Raw genomic sequence first — 18670 nt, 5'->3', positions numbered from 1 at the left:
AAATGTCAGTGTTGAGAAATAGTTAAAGTGTTGCAACAGCTGAACGTGCAAGTTTCCAGACACTTATTTTGGTTTCAATAAAAATGGCGGATTGTCAAAGCGTAGCTACGAGGAAAGGGAAAATCAGAATAAGTAACGTTAAAAGATGTTTACCCATCGCCGAGTCTCGGTTGTTTCCTTGCATACATTACCATCAATGCCGTGTTAGTGTGTTTAGAGTGGGATGTGAAAGACTGATAATGCAGCTATAATTTTGTTGTTGATTCAGCGACCTGAAATCGTCAATTATTTCAACCTAGCTTGTGGGTATTTCAATGCTATCAGCAGCGCTGGTCGAAAGAGCGCCCTCACTCAGTCCATCTCCCACTCAGACACACAGCCGTGTCTCTATCTACCCCGAGAACGGAGCAATGGAGCTGCGCGGAGGGTTGCCAGATATTATACGTTCATCAATATGGGAAAGCTTTGACGGACTTAATGAGAGTTTCATCTGTCTCTCTGTATTATGCCATATATTAAAACTGAACTAATGCTGCCTAATGGTTGCTGTAAAATCAATTTAAAATGTTTTGCTTTTTGTTTCCTACAACTCAGAATATATTATTCGCACATTATCCCTTTGTTTGAAAACAAAGACTTTTCCAGGAACAAAATAGAGAAAATTATCATTGGATGAAACCATAAAAATTTTACCAATTGTGTTATTGTTTACATAAAACACAGAATCTCAGAAATGCCCTTTAGGTATTATTGGTAACTGTAGTTATTATACCAACCTGGCAACCCCGACTGCAACCCCCTTTTTTCTCCTCCCCCTTCCGATGGCAACATCCGGGACTTACACTGCTTATTATAGTAGAGCACTCTCTAAAACTTGTGAACCTCGTCGTCGTGTTATTGTATCAGAAATTATTATTCACATGCTTTATTAAACTATTGCTTACTAGAGGAGAAATAATGATAATAGTCGAATATTCGACCAAAGGCTGTTGTAAACGCCAGCAAAAGACTGAATTGTGACTTATTCTCCCCTGACATCTAGTGGTTATTATGTGACAACGCAGACAAAGTTTACAGAGGCATCTTTAAAAATTAGGATATCATAGAAAAGTTAATCTTTTTCTTGTGAATTAATTCAAGAAGAAAAACTTCTAGATTAATCTCACACAAAGGTAAATATTTTGTGATTTTGTCTTAATCTTGACGTTTACAGCTTACAGCTCACAAAATCCACAATTTCAAAATATTAGAATATCACTTAACATCAGTTCAAAACAAGATTTATGATACAGAAATGTTCACCATCTGGAAAATTATGCATTTATGCACTCATAACTGGTTGGAGCCCCTTTTGCACATATTACTGCAACTATGTGGTGTTGCATGGAGCCAACCAGGTGTAGCTTTTAATAGCAGCCTTGAGCTCATCTACATTGTCGAGACTGTTGACTCTCATCTTCTTTTTGATATTTCCCAAGATTCTCTAGGTCAGGCCAGTTGGCTGATCAATCAAGCACAGTAACATCATGGTCAGCAAACCAGTTACTAGTAGAAATTGACCTTTTGTGGCTTACCCTCCTTGTGGGTGGTATCAGTGATCAAGTCAGCAGTCTTTCTCATGATTGTAGGTATGTGTACTGAACCAGATGGAGAGAATGAAGGCTCGGGAAACCATTGCAAATTGGACTTTTCCAGAATATTCTAATATTTTGAGAAAGTGGATTTTTGTTTTGTTTTTTTGTGAGCTGTAAGCCATTATCATCAAAGATCATCTCACTTGTTTGTGTTGAATCTGAAATAAAATATTGGGGGAAAAATACACATTTACATGATAAAGAGTTAAATTATATTGTTTTAGATGCACTTGTATATCATTCATCCAGCCAATAAGCTATGTATTAAATCTGTGAAAATACATCCCTGCCACTCCCAAGAAGGCTTTAAAATATTTGAATATTTTCTTAAAATGTAATTATTTTTTAAGGCAATTAAAAGCTATGAGACAAAAGTTGTTTAGGGTTATGTTCAAACATTTTTGTAATTAGTATGCTGATGAAAAAAGTTAGATCTGCACAAACTGTGTTTAAAGAAAACAATAAATAGATCAAAAAATGTACATATAATAATACAAAAATTCAAATGTATGTAAGGACTTTAAAAAAGAAGAATTCCAGTGGGCAGTAATTTGGTAGTTGCCTTAGTGCGCATGCAGGTTTCTTCAAACTCTGTGTCTTTGACAGGATTGTATTGATGGTCCAAGAGTGAGTATCTGTCAGAAGAGGGCTGCTGAGCTCCATTGTTTCCAGACAATATATCCCACATCATATCCCAGGCTGAGGACAAAAGAAGCTGCGGTTCAGCATTTTGTCACACAACACACTTTAATGTGGGGGCAAGTGGGCACAAAGGGGGGGTGCTTCTATTGTTAGCACATTTCTGGAACTTTCACACACATTCATGGTTTTTAGACCCTCTGTTTGACTGAGATCTTTTTGCTGTATTTCACTGATTGAAAATGACATTCATGTGTCAGATTTTTTGGTAGGAGAGAAGAGAGATGAGTGTTGAGAAACTGTTGTATTGGTTTTAGGACATACTTTTTGTATTAGACACATTTTAGAAGAATCCTTAGCCAGAAAGAAATCAGAGCTTTTAAAGTTCCCATCTTTGCGGTTTGGCTATTTGTTGCTTTCTGTCTCACTTTGGCCTGTAGGGGGAGTGGTCACACCATTTTTAAACCTCTATCATAAAAGCAACAGATATCGGTCAAGTTTACCCAACATAAACATAAACAAGCCAAAATAAATAAGATATAAATACGATATTTTAAAATAAAACTGCACAGTAATTTTTACTGACAAATATAAGAACTAAATGGGCTATAGATAATGAAAATATTGCTATTTCAAGTCTAATGTGTAATCAAGGGACAGCACATCAAATCACAAGAAACTAAAAGACGACATTTGCATTGTTTGTATCTGTCCTATTTTGGAGCATTTTTAAGAACCAACAAAGTAAAATATCCAAAAGCAAATTAAAGGAAATACCTAAAAAAAGAGAGAGAAAGAGATAAAAAAAAAAAAAAACACTCATGTATAACCCAAAGTTAACAGTGCTGCAGTTAGAAATTGTCTTTATATGTGGGGATGTCTGGTAAAAGAAATATATATATATTTATATATCAAAAAAATCTAATTCGCGTCTGCCAAAGAAAACATGAATTAACCTCGGGTATTCTGTTTTTTTTTTTTGACTCGTAAATTTAATGTGGATTCATATACATACTGGTGTATGTATGCCTCACAAACACTAATTGACCGTTTACGTGTGACTGTGTTTTGTTTTGTCTGCGAGGAAAGTAATTTACAACGGAGGCGTTAGCTTATGATTGAAAATTCTTTTAGCCAATCAAAGTGGAGAGCTGACGCTCTGATCTCGCCCTTTTGGAACACTGACCAATGAGCGAACGGATTAGGCGGACCGCTTGAAAAATCCCTGTACTTGGCAGATCTCAGAACAGTTTCGTGTTGACACATCCCCTCTTCTAACACGGTGAGTGAACAAATCAACCGTTTCTAGATCAGCACCTTGAAAGGAGACTTTATCTGTCGTGGAGAGTGGCACAGCCGTGCTGAGGCGTAACATTTTGAAAGGTTGTGTTCAGTAGATAGACCCAGAGAGCGGGGATGAGTTAGTTTTGGAGGTTTGACGGGATAAATCTCCGTTTTGAAGTGGGAAATAGAACAGCTGATACGGTTTTTTACCCTCGGAGGAATCGTTGGAGTACACAAAGACCAGCAAGACACCGTTCAACTCCTACCTCCAGTGCAAAGTGAGTAACGTTTCTCACATATTGTAGCTAAAAACTTAAAGTTACCAAGCTCAGAGAGGGTGTTTTATTCTTTAAAAGGTTTAAATATTGCCTTGGCTATGAGGCATATAGAGGCTATTACTATGAAACTATTAAGTCATGACAGAGCATTATTACTGACTTTCTTCAGTGTGATTCTGTATTCAGACGCCAATTTGCAAACTTATGTAGGTACCAGCTAGTTCCTCATTATTAAATAAATCAAGGTGGATAACCGCTAGTATGCATACGAAAACGGTTTCAAAACTTAAATAGAAAAGTCCCTTTTAAATTGAGCTTTTTTCCTAATGAAATTTCACTTGACTAATTCTCATGTTGAAAGTGAATACAGTTTAAGTGCACGGCTAACAGAATGCTTATAAATTACGTGAACAGGTGCAAAGCTTCACCAAAAACCACATAATTAGCACAGCTTAGCCCTAAGAACAAAAGGAAGTCATCGTCTAGGTATGCTAACATGTACACAAACCAAATATGACAAAATTTCCTCGTGACACAGCATTCAGCTTCCACAAAACACACCCACACCCTGAAGCTCCCACTCTTCAGGAAGTACAGTGTGGCTCAATGAAGCATCATGCATTAGCAGAGACAATACAGAGCCCTGTGCCCTGCAGAGTCAAGTGTGGTGACACGGAGCTTGTCACTGGCTGACAGCGCCAAGCCTCTGAGCAGGCATCCCTCTGGAGACTCAGCACTTGGACAGCTTCCAGAAGACCCCATGTAAACCATTTGTTTGCTTCCAATTTCAATATTATAATTGTTATCCATTCCTTTATTAAGAATATGTCTTTGAGTAGCCATGATGGGAATGAACCCATGTCATGCAATACAGTTGATGTCCTTGCACATCTTTAAACATGACAATGTGAAATAACAAGTAAAGCTGTGTAATTGATAGAAATTTAGATTAAATTGCATTTTGTCCTACTGCAGTTTTCAAATAGCAGAAGGTGCAATATTTCTTTTACCTGGAATATATGTCAAAATGCCAGTTTGTTACAATTTTTTTGCAGCAAAGATGCCATAGTCTGCACATCATTCAATCATTCAATTGCCATTTTCAGTAGAAATTAGTTTACAATATATTCTTATTTCCTCAATAAAAATGAGAATGATGTACAATGATGATTCCCTTACAGCAGTTCATATCAAGTTAGCAATTTGGGTCAAAATAATCACAATAATTTTTTTTTCAGAATTGTTCAGCCCTGTTTTAGTGCTCTCAGACATGGTTCTAGCTCGGGCTCTCGCTCCACTCTGGAGTCTGAGAACCTTGGTTCTTTCTAGCAAACCAGCCTGTGTTCACGCCATTTTAAGTGGAACTAAAGTGAGAGTATGTCACTCCATGTTACCTTTTTTTGTTTGTTTGTTTTAATTTATTTGGTTATTTGGTTTGGCATTCAGGGGAACCCAGCCATAGCCATCTTTTCTGCAAGTTTGGCACATAACTTCCTCCTCCTACTACTAATCTCCAGCTTCACCTGGAATACTGTCAATGCCCAAATCGCAACCAAACATTTTGTCTCCTCACCAGACCACTTTTTCTCTATTTCTGCTCGTCTTCACAGTGTCACAGTTCCTGAAGAAGAACCAACTACTTTTTGGTTCCAGCTGAGAACCAACTTTAAAGGTTCTGAACCAATTATTTTATTTTTTTTCGTGTTTGAATTTGCTGGCCGGCTCTAAATCCATTTTGGGAACTGGTACCAGCCAGCAAGGTTATTATAATTAACTAAAACTATCTAAATAACTAAAACTAAAATTCAAAAATCATTTTAGTTAACTGAAACTAAATCAAAACTAAGCTTTACCGAAAAAAACGTAACTAACTAAAACTGTATAGTGTGCTTACAAAACTAGCTAAAATAAAATAAAAATGGACACAAAATATCCTTAGTTTTTGTCTTTGACACAACTGTAATGACTGGCACTGACACCAGTCTGGGGAGTGTAAAACTGCCTGAACTGATTGGTCAAGACTTCATACAGTGGTAGTTTTATGTCTGGAGTTGTGTTCAAACATCATCTTTAAATAAATACAATTAGAAGTGAAGAGTAGCCTGCTTGAGTATGTTTTTTAAAAAGGTATGATGTTCCGTCAGCCCTGACATCTATCCAAAAAAACTAAAAATAATAAAAATGAAAGTGAAACAAAGCATTTTTGCAAAATAAAAACTAAACTAAACTAACAAGCCATCAGTAAAAACTAATTAAAACTAAACTGAAATTAAAAAAAGAAAGTGAAAACAAAATAAAAATTAAAGCTATTGAAAAATCCCCAACTATTATAACCTTGCCAGCCAGGGCCCTACCAGTCTGATAGGCCTAACGATTCTGAAAAAGTTCCAGATACCAGAAGGCACAACGTAACAGTTTGAAGTTCAGAAATACTCCTGGTCCCTACTGACAAAATTTGATGGTGTAGAAGGACGTTCAAACAAACAAACAAACAAACAAGTCCAAGGTGGAAAAGGCATGAATCTGAATCCTAAAGACAGACAAGGGTAAAAGCAAGAAATTTAAAAAACTAGAATAAAGCTGGAAAGCAATGTGCACACTAAGGTAACAGACAGTTTCACAACTGAGGAGGGCACGCAAAGGAGTTAATATTGTGGCTGGCTAATGAGCTAATCAGAGGCAGGTGAGTACTGAGAGCAGCTGCTGGCAATCAAGGAGCTGAGACACACCTGAGGGAAGACTGTGAAGTGACAGAAGTTGTTGGATTTCAAAATAAAACAGGAAATAACTATTAACTTGATGTCACGGTTACTGACTTTCATACTGATATTTACACCATGTTTGTTTGACAGAACTTTATGTAGTCATGATGATTGTATAATAATTTCATATCAAACATTTTAAAAATAATTGCGATTATTTCCCCAATCGTTCAGTCCTAATGATAACCCTCATAAAAGCCATAATAACTTCTGTTTCGTGATGTGGTCAAACTTGGACGGACTCGAGTTGTCAGCGGTAATGTCATGTTAGTGGAAATGTCATTATTTGGCATTCCATTGAGTCATTTTCTCCCCTCAACAGAGTCAGCATATTTCTTCAAAGCACACATGGACATCATTCACTCAGCAAGTCAGCTCAGCAAGCAACACGATGGTTAAACCTAAACAAAAGGTTCAAACTGATACTAATCTGCTTGTGTAACTTGGGTTAGGGGAATATACTTCCTTTTTTGTTTGTTTGCAGCATATGATTTTCTCATGTAATAGATATTTTGCTTGCTAGGTCCTTGGTCTAACTCGTATCATAAATCATGCTCATAGTCTGCATTAAGTTGCCTGCCACTGTGGCAGGTCTCTGGCCATATCTTCTCACCACTCTGTCTCAGTCTATAGGAGTTTTCAGACATGCACATCTGAACATTTCCTGAAATTATCAGGTTGAGCTTCATGTGTAAATGCAAGCAGCTGATGCTTTCACCTTGGTAAATTTTTTGCACATACTCAGGGTGAGTTGATGTATAATAGCAGACAATATTCTGCATGATGGTACTGGTGAGGGATAAAAATGGAATGCAGTGATTTGCAAATCTCAAAAATTCATATTTGATTCACAATAGAACATAAACAATGCATGAGATGTTAGACATTTTATCATTTCATGAAAAATATTAGCTCATTTTGAAATTGATGTCAGCAACACATCTCAAAAAAGTCGGGACATGGCAGGAAAGTAAAAGGTGCTCAGAAAAACAGCTGGAGGAGCATTTAGCAACTAATTTGGTTAATTGACAACAGGTTAATAACATGACTGAGTATAAAAGGAGCATTTTAGAGAAGGAGAAATCATGGAACAATCTCAGGACAATGTTCCTCAATGTAAAATTGTGAGGACTTTGAATATCCCACCATCTACAGAAACCTGTGAGCAAGGGAAAGGACGAAGCTCAGTGTTGGGTGTTTGTAATCTTGGGGCGCTCAGGGACCACTGCATTAACAACAGGTATGCTTCTGTACTGGAAATCACTGCATTTACTCAAGGACAGTTCAAAAAATCATTGTCCGTCAGCACAGTTGGCCGTGCCATCTACAAATGGGAGAGTTGGATTATGCAAGGAAAAGCCACCCATGAACATGATCCAGAAACACCGCAGTCTTCCCTGGGCCAAAGCTCATTTAAAATTGGCTAAGGCAAAATAGAAAACTGTTCTGTGGTCCAATGAATCAAAAATTGAAAACTCTCTTGGGCGGTGTCCTGTAGACTAAAGAGGGGAGGGATCATTCAGTTTGTTATGAGCGCACAGTTCTAAAGCCTGCATCTCTGATGGTATGGGGTTGCATTAGTTTCTGTGGTGTGGGCAGCTTACACAGCAACACATGCTCCCATCCAGACAACGTCTCTGTCAGGGAAGGCCTTGACTGTTTCAGCAAGACAATGCTAAACCACATACCACATCCAACACAACAGCATGGCTTCACAGTAGAAGAGTCTGGGTCCTGGACTGGCCTGCCTACAGTCCAAACCTTTTACCAATAGAAAACATTTGAAACATCGTTAAATGAAAAATCTGGCAAAGAAGCTCAGGACTGTTGAGCAGCTAGAATCCTACACCAGGCAAGAATGGGACAACATTCCTCTCCCAAAACTCCAGCAACTGGTCCCCTAACTTCCCAGATGTTTACAGAATGTTGTTGAAAGAAGAGGGGATGCTACACAACGGTGAACATGGCCCTACTTTTTTGAGATGATTTGCTGCCATCAAGTTCAAAATGAGCTAATATTTTTCATGAAATGGTAAAATGTCTTAATTTCATCATCTGATATGTTGTTTTTGGTCTATTGTAGAAAAATATGAGATTTATGAGATTTGTATTTTACACCATGCCCCAACTATTTTTGGAAGTGGGGTTGTATTATTTGAAAACATGGTCATTAAAAGTATGATGTGTCACTAACTTTCACACCCGTTGTGGCAGGAACAAGTTTTTTGTGTTTCATTTAAAGTCAATGTTAACTTTGTGCTGTTGTTTTCCCTGCAGTTCCCCATCATTCACCAACATTGTGTCTGTTTTCCTCCTAGTTACTGTTGTGGTGGTCTAGCTGTGACGAAAACACAGACAGTGAGAGGATGACCTTCTTTCTCTTGTATTTGAGTGCCAGAGAGGGGACTCTCTAGAGGGCCGACATTTGTCTGCTTAAACTCAGAAACCTCCACCTTTGCCAGCTTCTCTGCTCCTTCTGGGAATAGCCCACTTCTTCTTTTAAATCCTGCCTTAAAAAGATGGGAGGCTTGTGTTCTAGCTGGGCCAGTGGGGTCTCCTTGGAGACTTTAATTAGAAGTATTTTTGTCCATTTTATAACTGCTTTATGAGGGCTCCCAGACTTTTAAATAAAGCCACTGAAAGCAGCATGCAGGGCAAAAGTGGTCATTTGAGCAGTGAAATTTTTTGCCACTTTTAAATTTTCTTGGGTAAGCTGGCCTGTGAGGGAGCCAGTGATTAAAACCATTTGCTTTTGTTTCTTTTCACCACAGTAGGGCTGCCATGATAACAGAATGTTAAACTTTGGTACAGCTGTTATAAAAATCAGCAATGATACCTGTCCAGACTCAAAAATGAGGTTGCACTCTCTGCTAGATTGTTATGATAACCCTTTTTTTGCCCAATCAACTAAGATTCTCCTGGTATCATTAAATCTTGAATCAAAATAACTGAGATGATGTTTATGTTACCATAAAGCTTTCTAACTGTATTAAGTGCATGCACACAGAAGCAGCTGAGGTCAGGGTGAGGTTGGATGTGGTGGCTCAGACGTAGCCCGTCATGAGAGGCTTTGCCCGGTGTTGGTTGTCTGGACAGGTGTCTCCGAGCTGCAGCCCTGCATAGCTCACATTCCCAGGGTTTTGTTCTTGGTGAGAGGGGTCACACAGCGTAGAGGGAGGGAGGTGTGGGAACTAAGAATGCTACACTCGCAGAGTTCAACTCCCAGAATTCACCCGAGCAACCTGCTGATGGAAACAAATGCTTCCTGTCACTGCAGCGGCCCGGCTTGTGTTGATGAGAAACCTGTCAGCAGCTCATTGGCCTGTTCATGACTGAGGACAAACAGAGAGTTGGCTTTCTGAACTGCTTGTCAGCAGCAGGGGTATTTTCTTGGGGCTTAAGGGTGTGTAGGATACAGTGGTTTAAGACGCTTAATCCAAGCATTAGTTTGGATCACTATCATCAGCTCACTCACAGGATATTGCCTCGTCGAGGAGAGATGTCGTCCTTTAAACACCATCCTTTATTTCACTCACCTTGTGTTCTCACCAAGGACACCTCTATTAATCATTCATCTTTAATCCCACACAGGAACTAAATGGATTTTATTATTCTGGTCTAGAGACAAGCTAAAAGCAAAGACTGTCATTATGTAGGCCCTGAATACAGTCATTTTAAATGACAGAGGTGCAGAAATGCTGGGGGAAGTAAAACAAGTGGATAATATAAAGAAAAGATAACAGTTTGGGACTTTAAGGCAATTTTTGTATTCTTATTTTTAAACTCATTCAATGCAAATGCTACAAAAACTTCAATTTTGATGTTATAACCAAAAAATTCCCCTCTAAACAGACCTCTTTGTTGAGGGGAGATAGTTTTATTTATTTATTTATTTTTTAATCAGTAACAGCTGTTTAGATCAACTGAAAGCAATGAGACCAGTATTGTTACTAGTTTGTCACTTCCTCGTTTGGGTTGTAAAGGTTCACCTCAATCATACAAATCACTATGACACAAACCAGTCACAAGAAAACAGGCAAATGAAGTAAGGCTGGACAGTTGATCTCAATTTAGATTTGAACTGTAATACACTGCATTTTCACATCGCAGAGGGTGCAGTTTTTCTTTGACCTAAAATTTTTCTCAAATACCAGTTAATACATTTATAACCAAGATGTTATACTGCAAACATCATGCAAACCTCAAGTGACATTTTTTGTAGAATAATTTACAGTCCTACTGGCCTTGTTTTTGTATATTTTTGTCATATTAGAATAAGTACAGATCAAAATAGTCATTCCCTTCAGTACAGCAATGCATATTGATTTTGCGATCAGTCAAAATAGTTGCAAATAGGTATTTTTCAAAATTGTTCAGCCTTAGTTTCATCCATCAAACATTATGTTATGATAATTGAGGGGTTTATTGCTTGTTTTTGAGAAATACATGAGGAAAAACTTTAAAAAGTAATCGCATGTTAAATCAGAATTTCAATATTGGGGGAAAAATATCACAATTAGATTACTTTTCCAAATCACTCAGCCCTAAAATGCAAGCATGGTGGCCACCTTTGAAAGTGTCTCAAAATGAAAAGGATCCTAGTGAAGATTAACCTTTAGAGTTAAAGCTGACATGCTTTTGAAAAACCAGAAACAGATGTTGAAGTATTTTCTTCAAAAACCTCAATTTCAATTGAGAAAAAATGCTTGATAACCGTGGTTGCTTGTCTATGGCTTGCTATTATTGGTGACTTTAGTGTTCTAATGTTTCGTCCAGAATAAATAAGCAACCCCTAAAAATAGATAAAATAAAAAAAATAAATACAAAACAGTGGCAGCTGCGGACAAACAACTCTCACATTAGATTCTGACAGAATGTCAATGAGGTGATGGCTGTGAAAACGATATCTGAAGCTGTTTTCTAGATTGAGCAAAATCATCTTGAAAGGTTCATCTCTGAAGGGATCTTCCTTTAGCTACTTGAGAGATAGAAAATAGAAATCAAATGCTGAAGTCACCCATGCACAAAACTCCTGAAAAAAGGTTAGAGCTTCATGTCTGAATATGAATGAATGAATGAATGCTTTATTTCAGTTTAAAAACAAAAATAAAATCCTTTTTTACATAATAATTTATCAGACAGCAACCAAAAAAGGAATAGGCTGAAGTTCAGTGGCTTATTTTTGCCTATCGTGTAGAATTTTCATGGTGAGTTTTGGTTCTGAACTGGGCTTAAGACACTCATATAGATTCCATGGCGGTGTGACATATGGTGTCCCTGTCTGCTTGGTTTCTTGGTCTGAGAGAGAACGGCACAGCAGGACCTCCACATACACACAGTCAGACATGCACACACACATTGTTGTGCTTGGTTGCTGGATCTGCTTCTCGCCTCTGTACTGCCTCTGTTACTACCTCTAAAGCCTGCTGAGAGTGAAAAGTAATTCTGTTCCCCCCTTATGTTTCAGTGATGTTCATTTTAAAGGCAAAACATAATATCAGGCCTTGAAATGCCACTGTGAAAAATTCCTTTTGATATGTCTTGTAGACACTACAACTACAGCATCTTTTTAACATCCTGTACCTCTTTTGAGACTACTACTCCTGTCCAATAGGAAAAAGGTCACGCTTTGAGGGGTGTGTGAATACCGACTTTGGAAAATTTCAGGAGCAAACTGTGCTGAATTTTTCAGGCATGTGTGAAAACAGCTTCAGTCTGTTATTGGCAAAATAAAAGTGTTGATTTGCCTATTTATACTGAAAGATTTCATTGCAGCTCTTAGAGCCAGTCTTATGCATAGACTGTAGAAAGAACTGGACAAACCCCATGTGACGTCAGTCATCTGCTTACAATAGGCAGACTCAAACTGCTTTTGAAGCCAACCTGTGGCAGCTTCCATATTGAAATCGCCTAGCTTTAGATCAACCTAACGGCCCGCCCACTGAGCTCAACTTCCTGTCAGCTAGCTAGCTAGCATTCTGGTTGACAGAAACGTAGCTTCTGCAATCAGTCCGCAGTGAGGTTTTTCCTGAATATAGGCTAATCTAAACCGTTGTGATACCCCCCCCCCCCCCACAGTGAGAGCCCATGAAGACATTAGTTAATGTGACATTTGTTTGTTTTAACCAGGCTGTAAAACAGTTTATTTCTAGTATAAAAACCATCTTTTTAACGTGTTCAGATGTGAATTCTGGTGTTCCTGCAGCCAGCCTCAAGCAGACACTCGCTGTATTGCAATTTTTTGCACTTCCGCATTGGTTTCATTTTTCAGGACCGGAGGTTGCTGCTTGGTCTTACGCCGACAAGCTATGATGGGAACCAGCTTATATGCTCACAATGCCTTTTAATAATGACTCTGTTTTAGGGTAGTTTTGGGAGTTTTTGCCCATTTTTGTAAAGTTGTTTCTCTTCTCAGGTCCCTGCGTGCTGCCCCCCTGACATATTGAGTTGAACCGACTTTACTTCCAGCCATTGCTAAACTTGGCATCATATGAAATATGAATACAAGCATGTTGCAGCAGCTTAATCCACTTATAAAATCCTCTACCAGATGGATCAAAACACAAGTGTACTTTTTCAAATGGATATTGTGGCTCTTAAATCTCATGTTTTACTATGATTACACTTGTGTTGAGTGTTGTCCTGCATCCATATTGTGAAAGTGACAGCTATTAAAGTGACAAGATTATGAAAACAACTTCATGGTGACAGTCTGTCAGTAGTGGAGAGACATGTTTGAGTCTGCCTCACTTACAGCTAACTGAAGATCTCATCATTACTGTTTTGTTGAGTTGAGCAGTATAAATACAGAGGAGAGAACATCTGTGTGTTGATGCAACCGTCCTAACATCCATGGTCACATCTGTCTTTTTACTCACTCAGCCTCCATTCATATTTCTCTCTTTCATTCACTCTTTTAATAATCCAACCTCCTTCATGCTCATTCTTCCATCTATATATCCATCCATTCTGCTATCCATGCATAATCATCATCTTTTTCCATAGTATCACTAATCTCTTATGGTGATTCTGCAATGGACTTGTGAGTGTCCTGCTGCTCCGCTGATCCCAGACTGAGAGATTAAATCGTCGTACTTGGCCAGGTCTCTGGTAGGGTCACGGTTGACGAGCATCACCGGGAGAGATTCCGTGTTGTTTTGGTTCAGCCGTCCCCGCAGACGTGTAGGGTTTCTTTGAAAAGTCCCAAAGCCTCCACCGTGCTGTAGGGGGAATGAGCCCACCCAGCACAGGCCAGCTATCAGACACCTGCGTTGGCAGGTCGTGCACCGGCTCCGTTGCTGTGCTCGCCATGCAGGCATGTTGCTCTCCTGACTCACTGTGGGATGTAATTTTAATGGAGAAAGCAGAGAAGCTGATTGAATAAATGTGGCATTATTAAATAGACTGAGTGTGGGAAAGCAAGTCTGGAGGAAGGTCATGTTGAAAGTGTTACTGTAATGCAGATGTAGACATAAAAGTCTGAACTGGGCCTGCTCGATAGGAGTAAAATATGAAATGTGCAATAATATTAAGTAGTGTAAAAACAATATGAAGTGCAGTATACACCAAACCCAAGCTAGCATTATAGCTACACACAGTTTTTATGCAAACTGTTCTGCACGCATCCTTGTAGGGAGATTCTTTTGTAAATTCTGTCTATTCCACCAGAGCTCAGTCCGAAAAGGCCACTGCCTTTGCCTGCCGCCTTGTCCACACCACAACTGACGCCCATGCCCAACTCTGCAGATGGCGATCCCACAGGGTGGCCTCCATGTTGCCTTTTGGGGGTTTGTCTATCACTTTATGCTCCATGGAGAGAAGCCCGACCTCCAGATACTCCCCAGCAAGCTCCACCCCCAGGTCTGGTTCCAGTGGGATGCCCTGACATCCCACTTCAGAGTAAGGTGGTGGGGTTCACGATCTGCCTATTCATGGTGGTTTCTTGAATCACTCTGTCTGGGTCCTCCTCTGGGACCAATTTGCCTTAAGAGACCCTTTCTAATTGGAAGGACACAGCTCACAGGTTCACAGGCCCACACAAATCCTTTTACCAGGTGGCGATTTGTTAGGGGAGCCAGTTGAGGTGGTTTGGGCATCTGATCAGGATTCCTCCTGGGCACCTTCCTTTGGAGGTCTTTTGGATACATCCATCTTGGAGGAGACCCCAGGACAGACCCAGAACTACCTGGAGGAATTACATATATCTTCTGGCCTGGGAATGCCTCAGGACCCCCAGGAGGAGTTGGAAGTGTCACTAAGGAGAGGGATGTCCAAATCAACTTGCTTAGCCTTTTGCCATTATGACCCTGCCACAGATGTGCAGAAGAAAATGGATAGCTGGATGAATAATCAGATATCTGCAACCTTAAAGTAGACAAGCGTCCATGCACTTTATTTGACTCCATTTTCTGATGGTAATGAGATTTTTTTCAAAGTTTTATCAATTTATCTTGCTACAGTTGCATTACAATGCTGATTTTCTCAAGATAAAGAGTTAATTTCTTAAGATCTCAAGAAAACTCTTGAAATTAACTCATCATAGAAAGATGAGGCAAAATAAATGTATGGATGCTTGTACTTAAGGCTTCTGTAGATATTGCCATGTGCCATTTGATTGTCTTTCAGTATAGTTATTTTAAACTCAGTTTATCAAGATGCTCTTGTATTGTGTCATATTCTTTAATTTGCATTTCTATTAAGAACAGAGATCTGAGCCTTTCACTTGCTCTGATAAGATGCATTTTTCTCCTAAGGATTGATTACCGTAGTAGTTCCCAACAGATTTTTAGGGACCCCTCAGGGGCTATTTGGAAAAATCAAACATCAGTTTTGGTTGTTTTCATTGACAAAATACCAACTCAGTAGGCCTTCTTACTTTATAGGTTCTTGCCAGAAGATCTATGTTTAAAATATCCATTATTACCATGGCATATAAGGGCTACTTTAAAATATAAAACAATAAAGAGGGTCTGTTAATTTTTGACACCCCCCATGTTAAGTTTATAAAGCTGTAAATATACAAGAAAAAAATGTTTTTTTGTTTTTGCATTAAAAAGCTGTAAATGTACGTAAACAAAAGCTTAGAATTTTTTAGAATTTAAAGCCAAGTATAGCTGATTGCATGGAAAAAAATCACACCAAATGAAGCTGTTTTCCCTGCACTAATCCTGCAGTAGAGTCTAATCACTGGGAGTGAGCAATAAGGAAATACTTGTGCATACTAGCATACCGTATATGCACAATGAAGGATTATAATGTAATTTGAATGTCCAGCCATCCAGAACTGATATTTTAGTTTCTGACAAAAAAAATAAACTTTGTTTTCATCAGTTTTTATCAATAAAAATGTATTTTTTTCCTTTTAGCTTAAGTTTTAGTTTGATCTTCCTCAGAAAAAAGTTGGTCAACTCAAACTCTTATTCATAGTTTTAGTTGACAAAATTAACACTGGTCCTTAAGGGAAACAATTCAAGTCAGATCCAATTTGTTTCTCATTGTAACAAGCTGTTTCCAAGCAGTTCGCATGTACTCAACCGAGCAAAGCTCAAAGGAATGTTAGAGGACGACCAGGAGAAAATCTAGATTTCCCACAGGGCCAATTAATCAGTTTATTTCTAAGGCAGACAATGAATCATTCTGACCAAAATTAATTTAAAGCTTCTGGTTTAAAAATGTTTAATTCCACTATATAAATACATTCAAAATGCACAGTAGAGTGATCTTCTATTCATGTTGTCCTGTAGCTTAACTCTGAGGTCTGCATTTTCAGCCTTGGGTTTGAAGAGAGTTGTACAACAAGCTGATGTTATAAACACAAACTGTCATTTTACTAATTATATTTTTGGATTCTATTGTTAACGTGATAAACATTGTTTCAAGGAATTTTTGCACAGCCAAGTGGAGGCATTCTGTAAGTCTAACAGCTTGTAAACAATTTGTCAGCTGTCAGTGAAGGCTATAGTCTTACATAGAGGGAGTGGGTTCACTCAAGTGACCCCAGCTTATTTGTCTAATGTTGTTTTATTTATGAGGGTTTTTCCATGCATGACTCCTGCCTAGCATTACTACGCCTATCCCCCTTATGGTGGCTCTGTGAATAATTCAGCATACTTTGAGTGAAGAGAGCCAGAATAGGCTGAAGTTTTATCTTGTTTGTGGCTCTGTCCAGTAAATCTCAGCGACCACATCGTGCATGTGTAATTGTGGTTGTTGAATGGATGCTGATGTTTGTGGAGAATAAAGAACCTGTCAGAATGTAACTTACAACTAAGGACAGTCAGTTTCAAAAAAAGGTTCAGGACAAGGTATTACATGCCACTCGGTATTTTGGCCACCTGACCTCACAGTCTCCAGCTTGCAGAATCAGCATGAGAGGATCTGTGTCTCCTGCCAGTGATGAGTATCCGGTGCCATATTAATGGACCGTAAGGGCGCAATAATATTCATGTAGCCTGTGTTGATATGTGGGCTGCTTTAGGAGCTGAGCTACCAAACACCAGTCATGTGACACATGTTTTCCTCCGTGCCTTGATCTCTAAAGATGATAGTGACAGTAACTTGACCAGAGTATGAGTTTTAAACTGTAATACATCTTATGGAAATGAGAGCCCAGCTATGTTGTAATGACCACAGTCCACTGATGTCACCACCATCTGCTCCAGGCTTGTTGCTGTGAGAAACTATATATAATGATAATAAAGGGGGACAAAACTTTCTCCCAGTAAAAATGTCATATTGTTTTTGTCTTCAAATAGTAAAGAGTTCAGTGTACAGCAAAAGAAGGAGAAGAATTTTCTACAGTTTTTTCCATTAAACATCAGTAAAGTTAAATCCTGGCAGGGATTTTTCTGATACTGGGATTTCAAATAGAGTCTCAGGTACTGTATAAGAGTCTGCTCTAGGATGCTGGGGGGGTCAGTCAGTTAAATGATCTGAAGCCACGCCCACTGCTCAAATTAAACCAAGCCAGGAAAGGGGTGAACAAACTTCTAACGGTCTAAATCCAAAATTCACAAGTCACACCTGGATCTTGGTGTTTTCACCTGGTTTACCTGGTTCCAACATTTTTAGTGTGTTAAAGGGAGATTTCTTGATTTTTTTCAGTTTGGTTGTATGAGGTACTTGGCTATAGTAGTGGCATTTGCCTCCAGTGATTTCTGTGAAAGTTGATCCTGTGGTTATAATGAGTTCAGAAAGATCCACGGCATATTAGCTGTAGATGGACATTTTATTTACGTAGTTTAATGAGTTTTACAGAAAAATGGACCAAGAAAATATGTCTGCTCGCCTGTATGCTGTGCTAAAGAACGTCATTTCTCCCCAAAAACCCTCTGTCAGGCACTAATTTACGATACAGCTTTTGTAATTTTGTCTCTTTCCACGGCACACTGATATTCTCTGATCAGCTGTGTGGGTCTGCGAGCTTCTCCAGGAGTAATAACACCACACCAAGCTAAAACAAAGATAATATGAGTGATTTCGACTCGAGTGATGATGATATGCTGTTTACTGTGGATACAAGAAGACATTTGTATGAACCGGAGTGCACCGAAGAAAAACTTGTACAGATGGAGAGTCAGCCCGCTGAAAGAGAGAGAGAGGAGAGAAACTTCTTTTGATAGTTTTGAGCAGGAAAGTTCCAGGGCATGGGTTTGCATTTTCCACATCTACACCACCAGGTAACTCGGGATTTCACATTATCTTTGTGTTAGCTTGGTGTGGTGTTATTATCCCTGTAGAAGTCTGCAGTTCCACACAGCTGATCAGAGGATATCGGTGCGCGGCAGAAGGAGACAAAATGCCGAAAGCTGCATCAGGAATTAGTGCCTGACACAGAGGGTTTTATGAGAGAAATTAAGTGCTTTTTACATTTTCAACAAAGCGTACGGGCCAGCCAACATATTTTCCTGGCGCATTTTTACATAATACTCGTTTGACTACGCTGATAAAACACTCGCATCTACATCCACTATGCCGCGGCTCTCTCTGAGCTCATTATAACCACAGGAGCAACTTTCATGGAAATCCCTGGAGGCAAATGCCAGTACCTCATACGACCAAACTTCAAAAATCC

At 39.0% G+C, this 18670-nt stretch overlaps 2 protein-coding genes across 4 annotated transcripts in view; one reads left to right on the top strand and one right to left on the bottom strand.

Moving 5' to 3' along the window:
• The window catches only part of waca (WW domain containing adaptor with coiled-coil a), a 43905-nt gene extending 43513 nt beyond the window's left edge, over positions 1 to 392 (bottom strand). The window contains exon 1 of the mRNA XM_041814384.1: positions 154 to 392. Within this exon, the coding sequence (XP_041670318.1) occupies positions 154 to 194 (41 nt within the window). The 5' untranslated portion in view covers positions 195 to 392. The remainder of the gene's footprint in view (positions 1 to 153) is intronic.
• A 3237-nt stretch (positions 393 to 3629) lies between these two features.
• Positions 3630 to 18670, top strand: part of mpp7a (membrane palmitoylated protein 7a) — a 242472-nt gene continuing 227431 nt past the window's right edge. For all 3 annotated transcript variants that reach the window (XM_041814353.1, XM_041814354.1, XM_041814355.1), the window contains exon 1: positions 3630 to 3835. The gene's annotated coding sequence lies outside the window, so the exon portion shown is untranslated. The remainder of the gene's footprint in view (positions 3836 to 18670) is intronic.

This window comes from Cheilinus undulatus, linkage group 19 (assembly GCF_018320785.1).
Source record: "Cheilinus undulatus linkage group 19, ASM1832078v1, whole genome shotgun sequence".
Lineage (NCBI taxonomy): Eukaryota > Metazoa > Chordata > Actinopteri > Labriformes > Labridae > Cheilinus > Cheilinus undulatus.
This window is presented reverse-complemented; position numbering and strand designations above follow the sequence as displayed.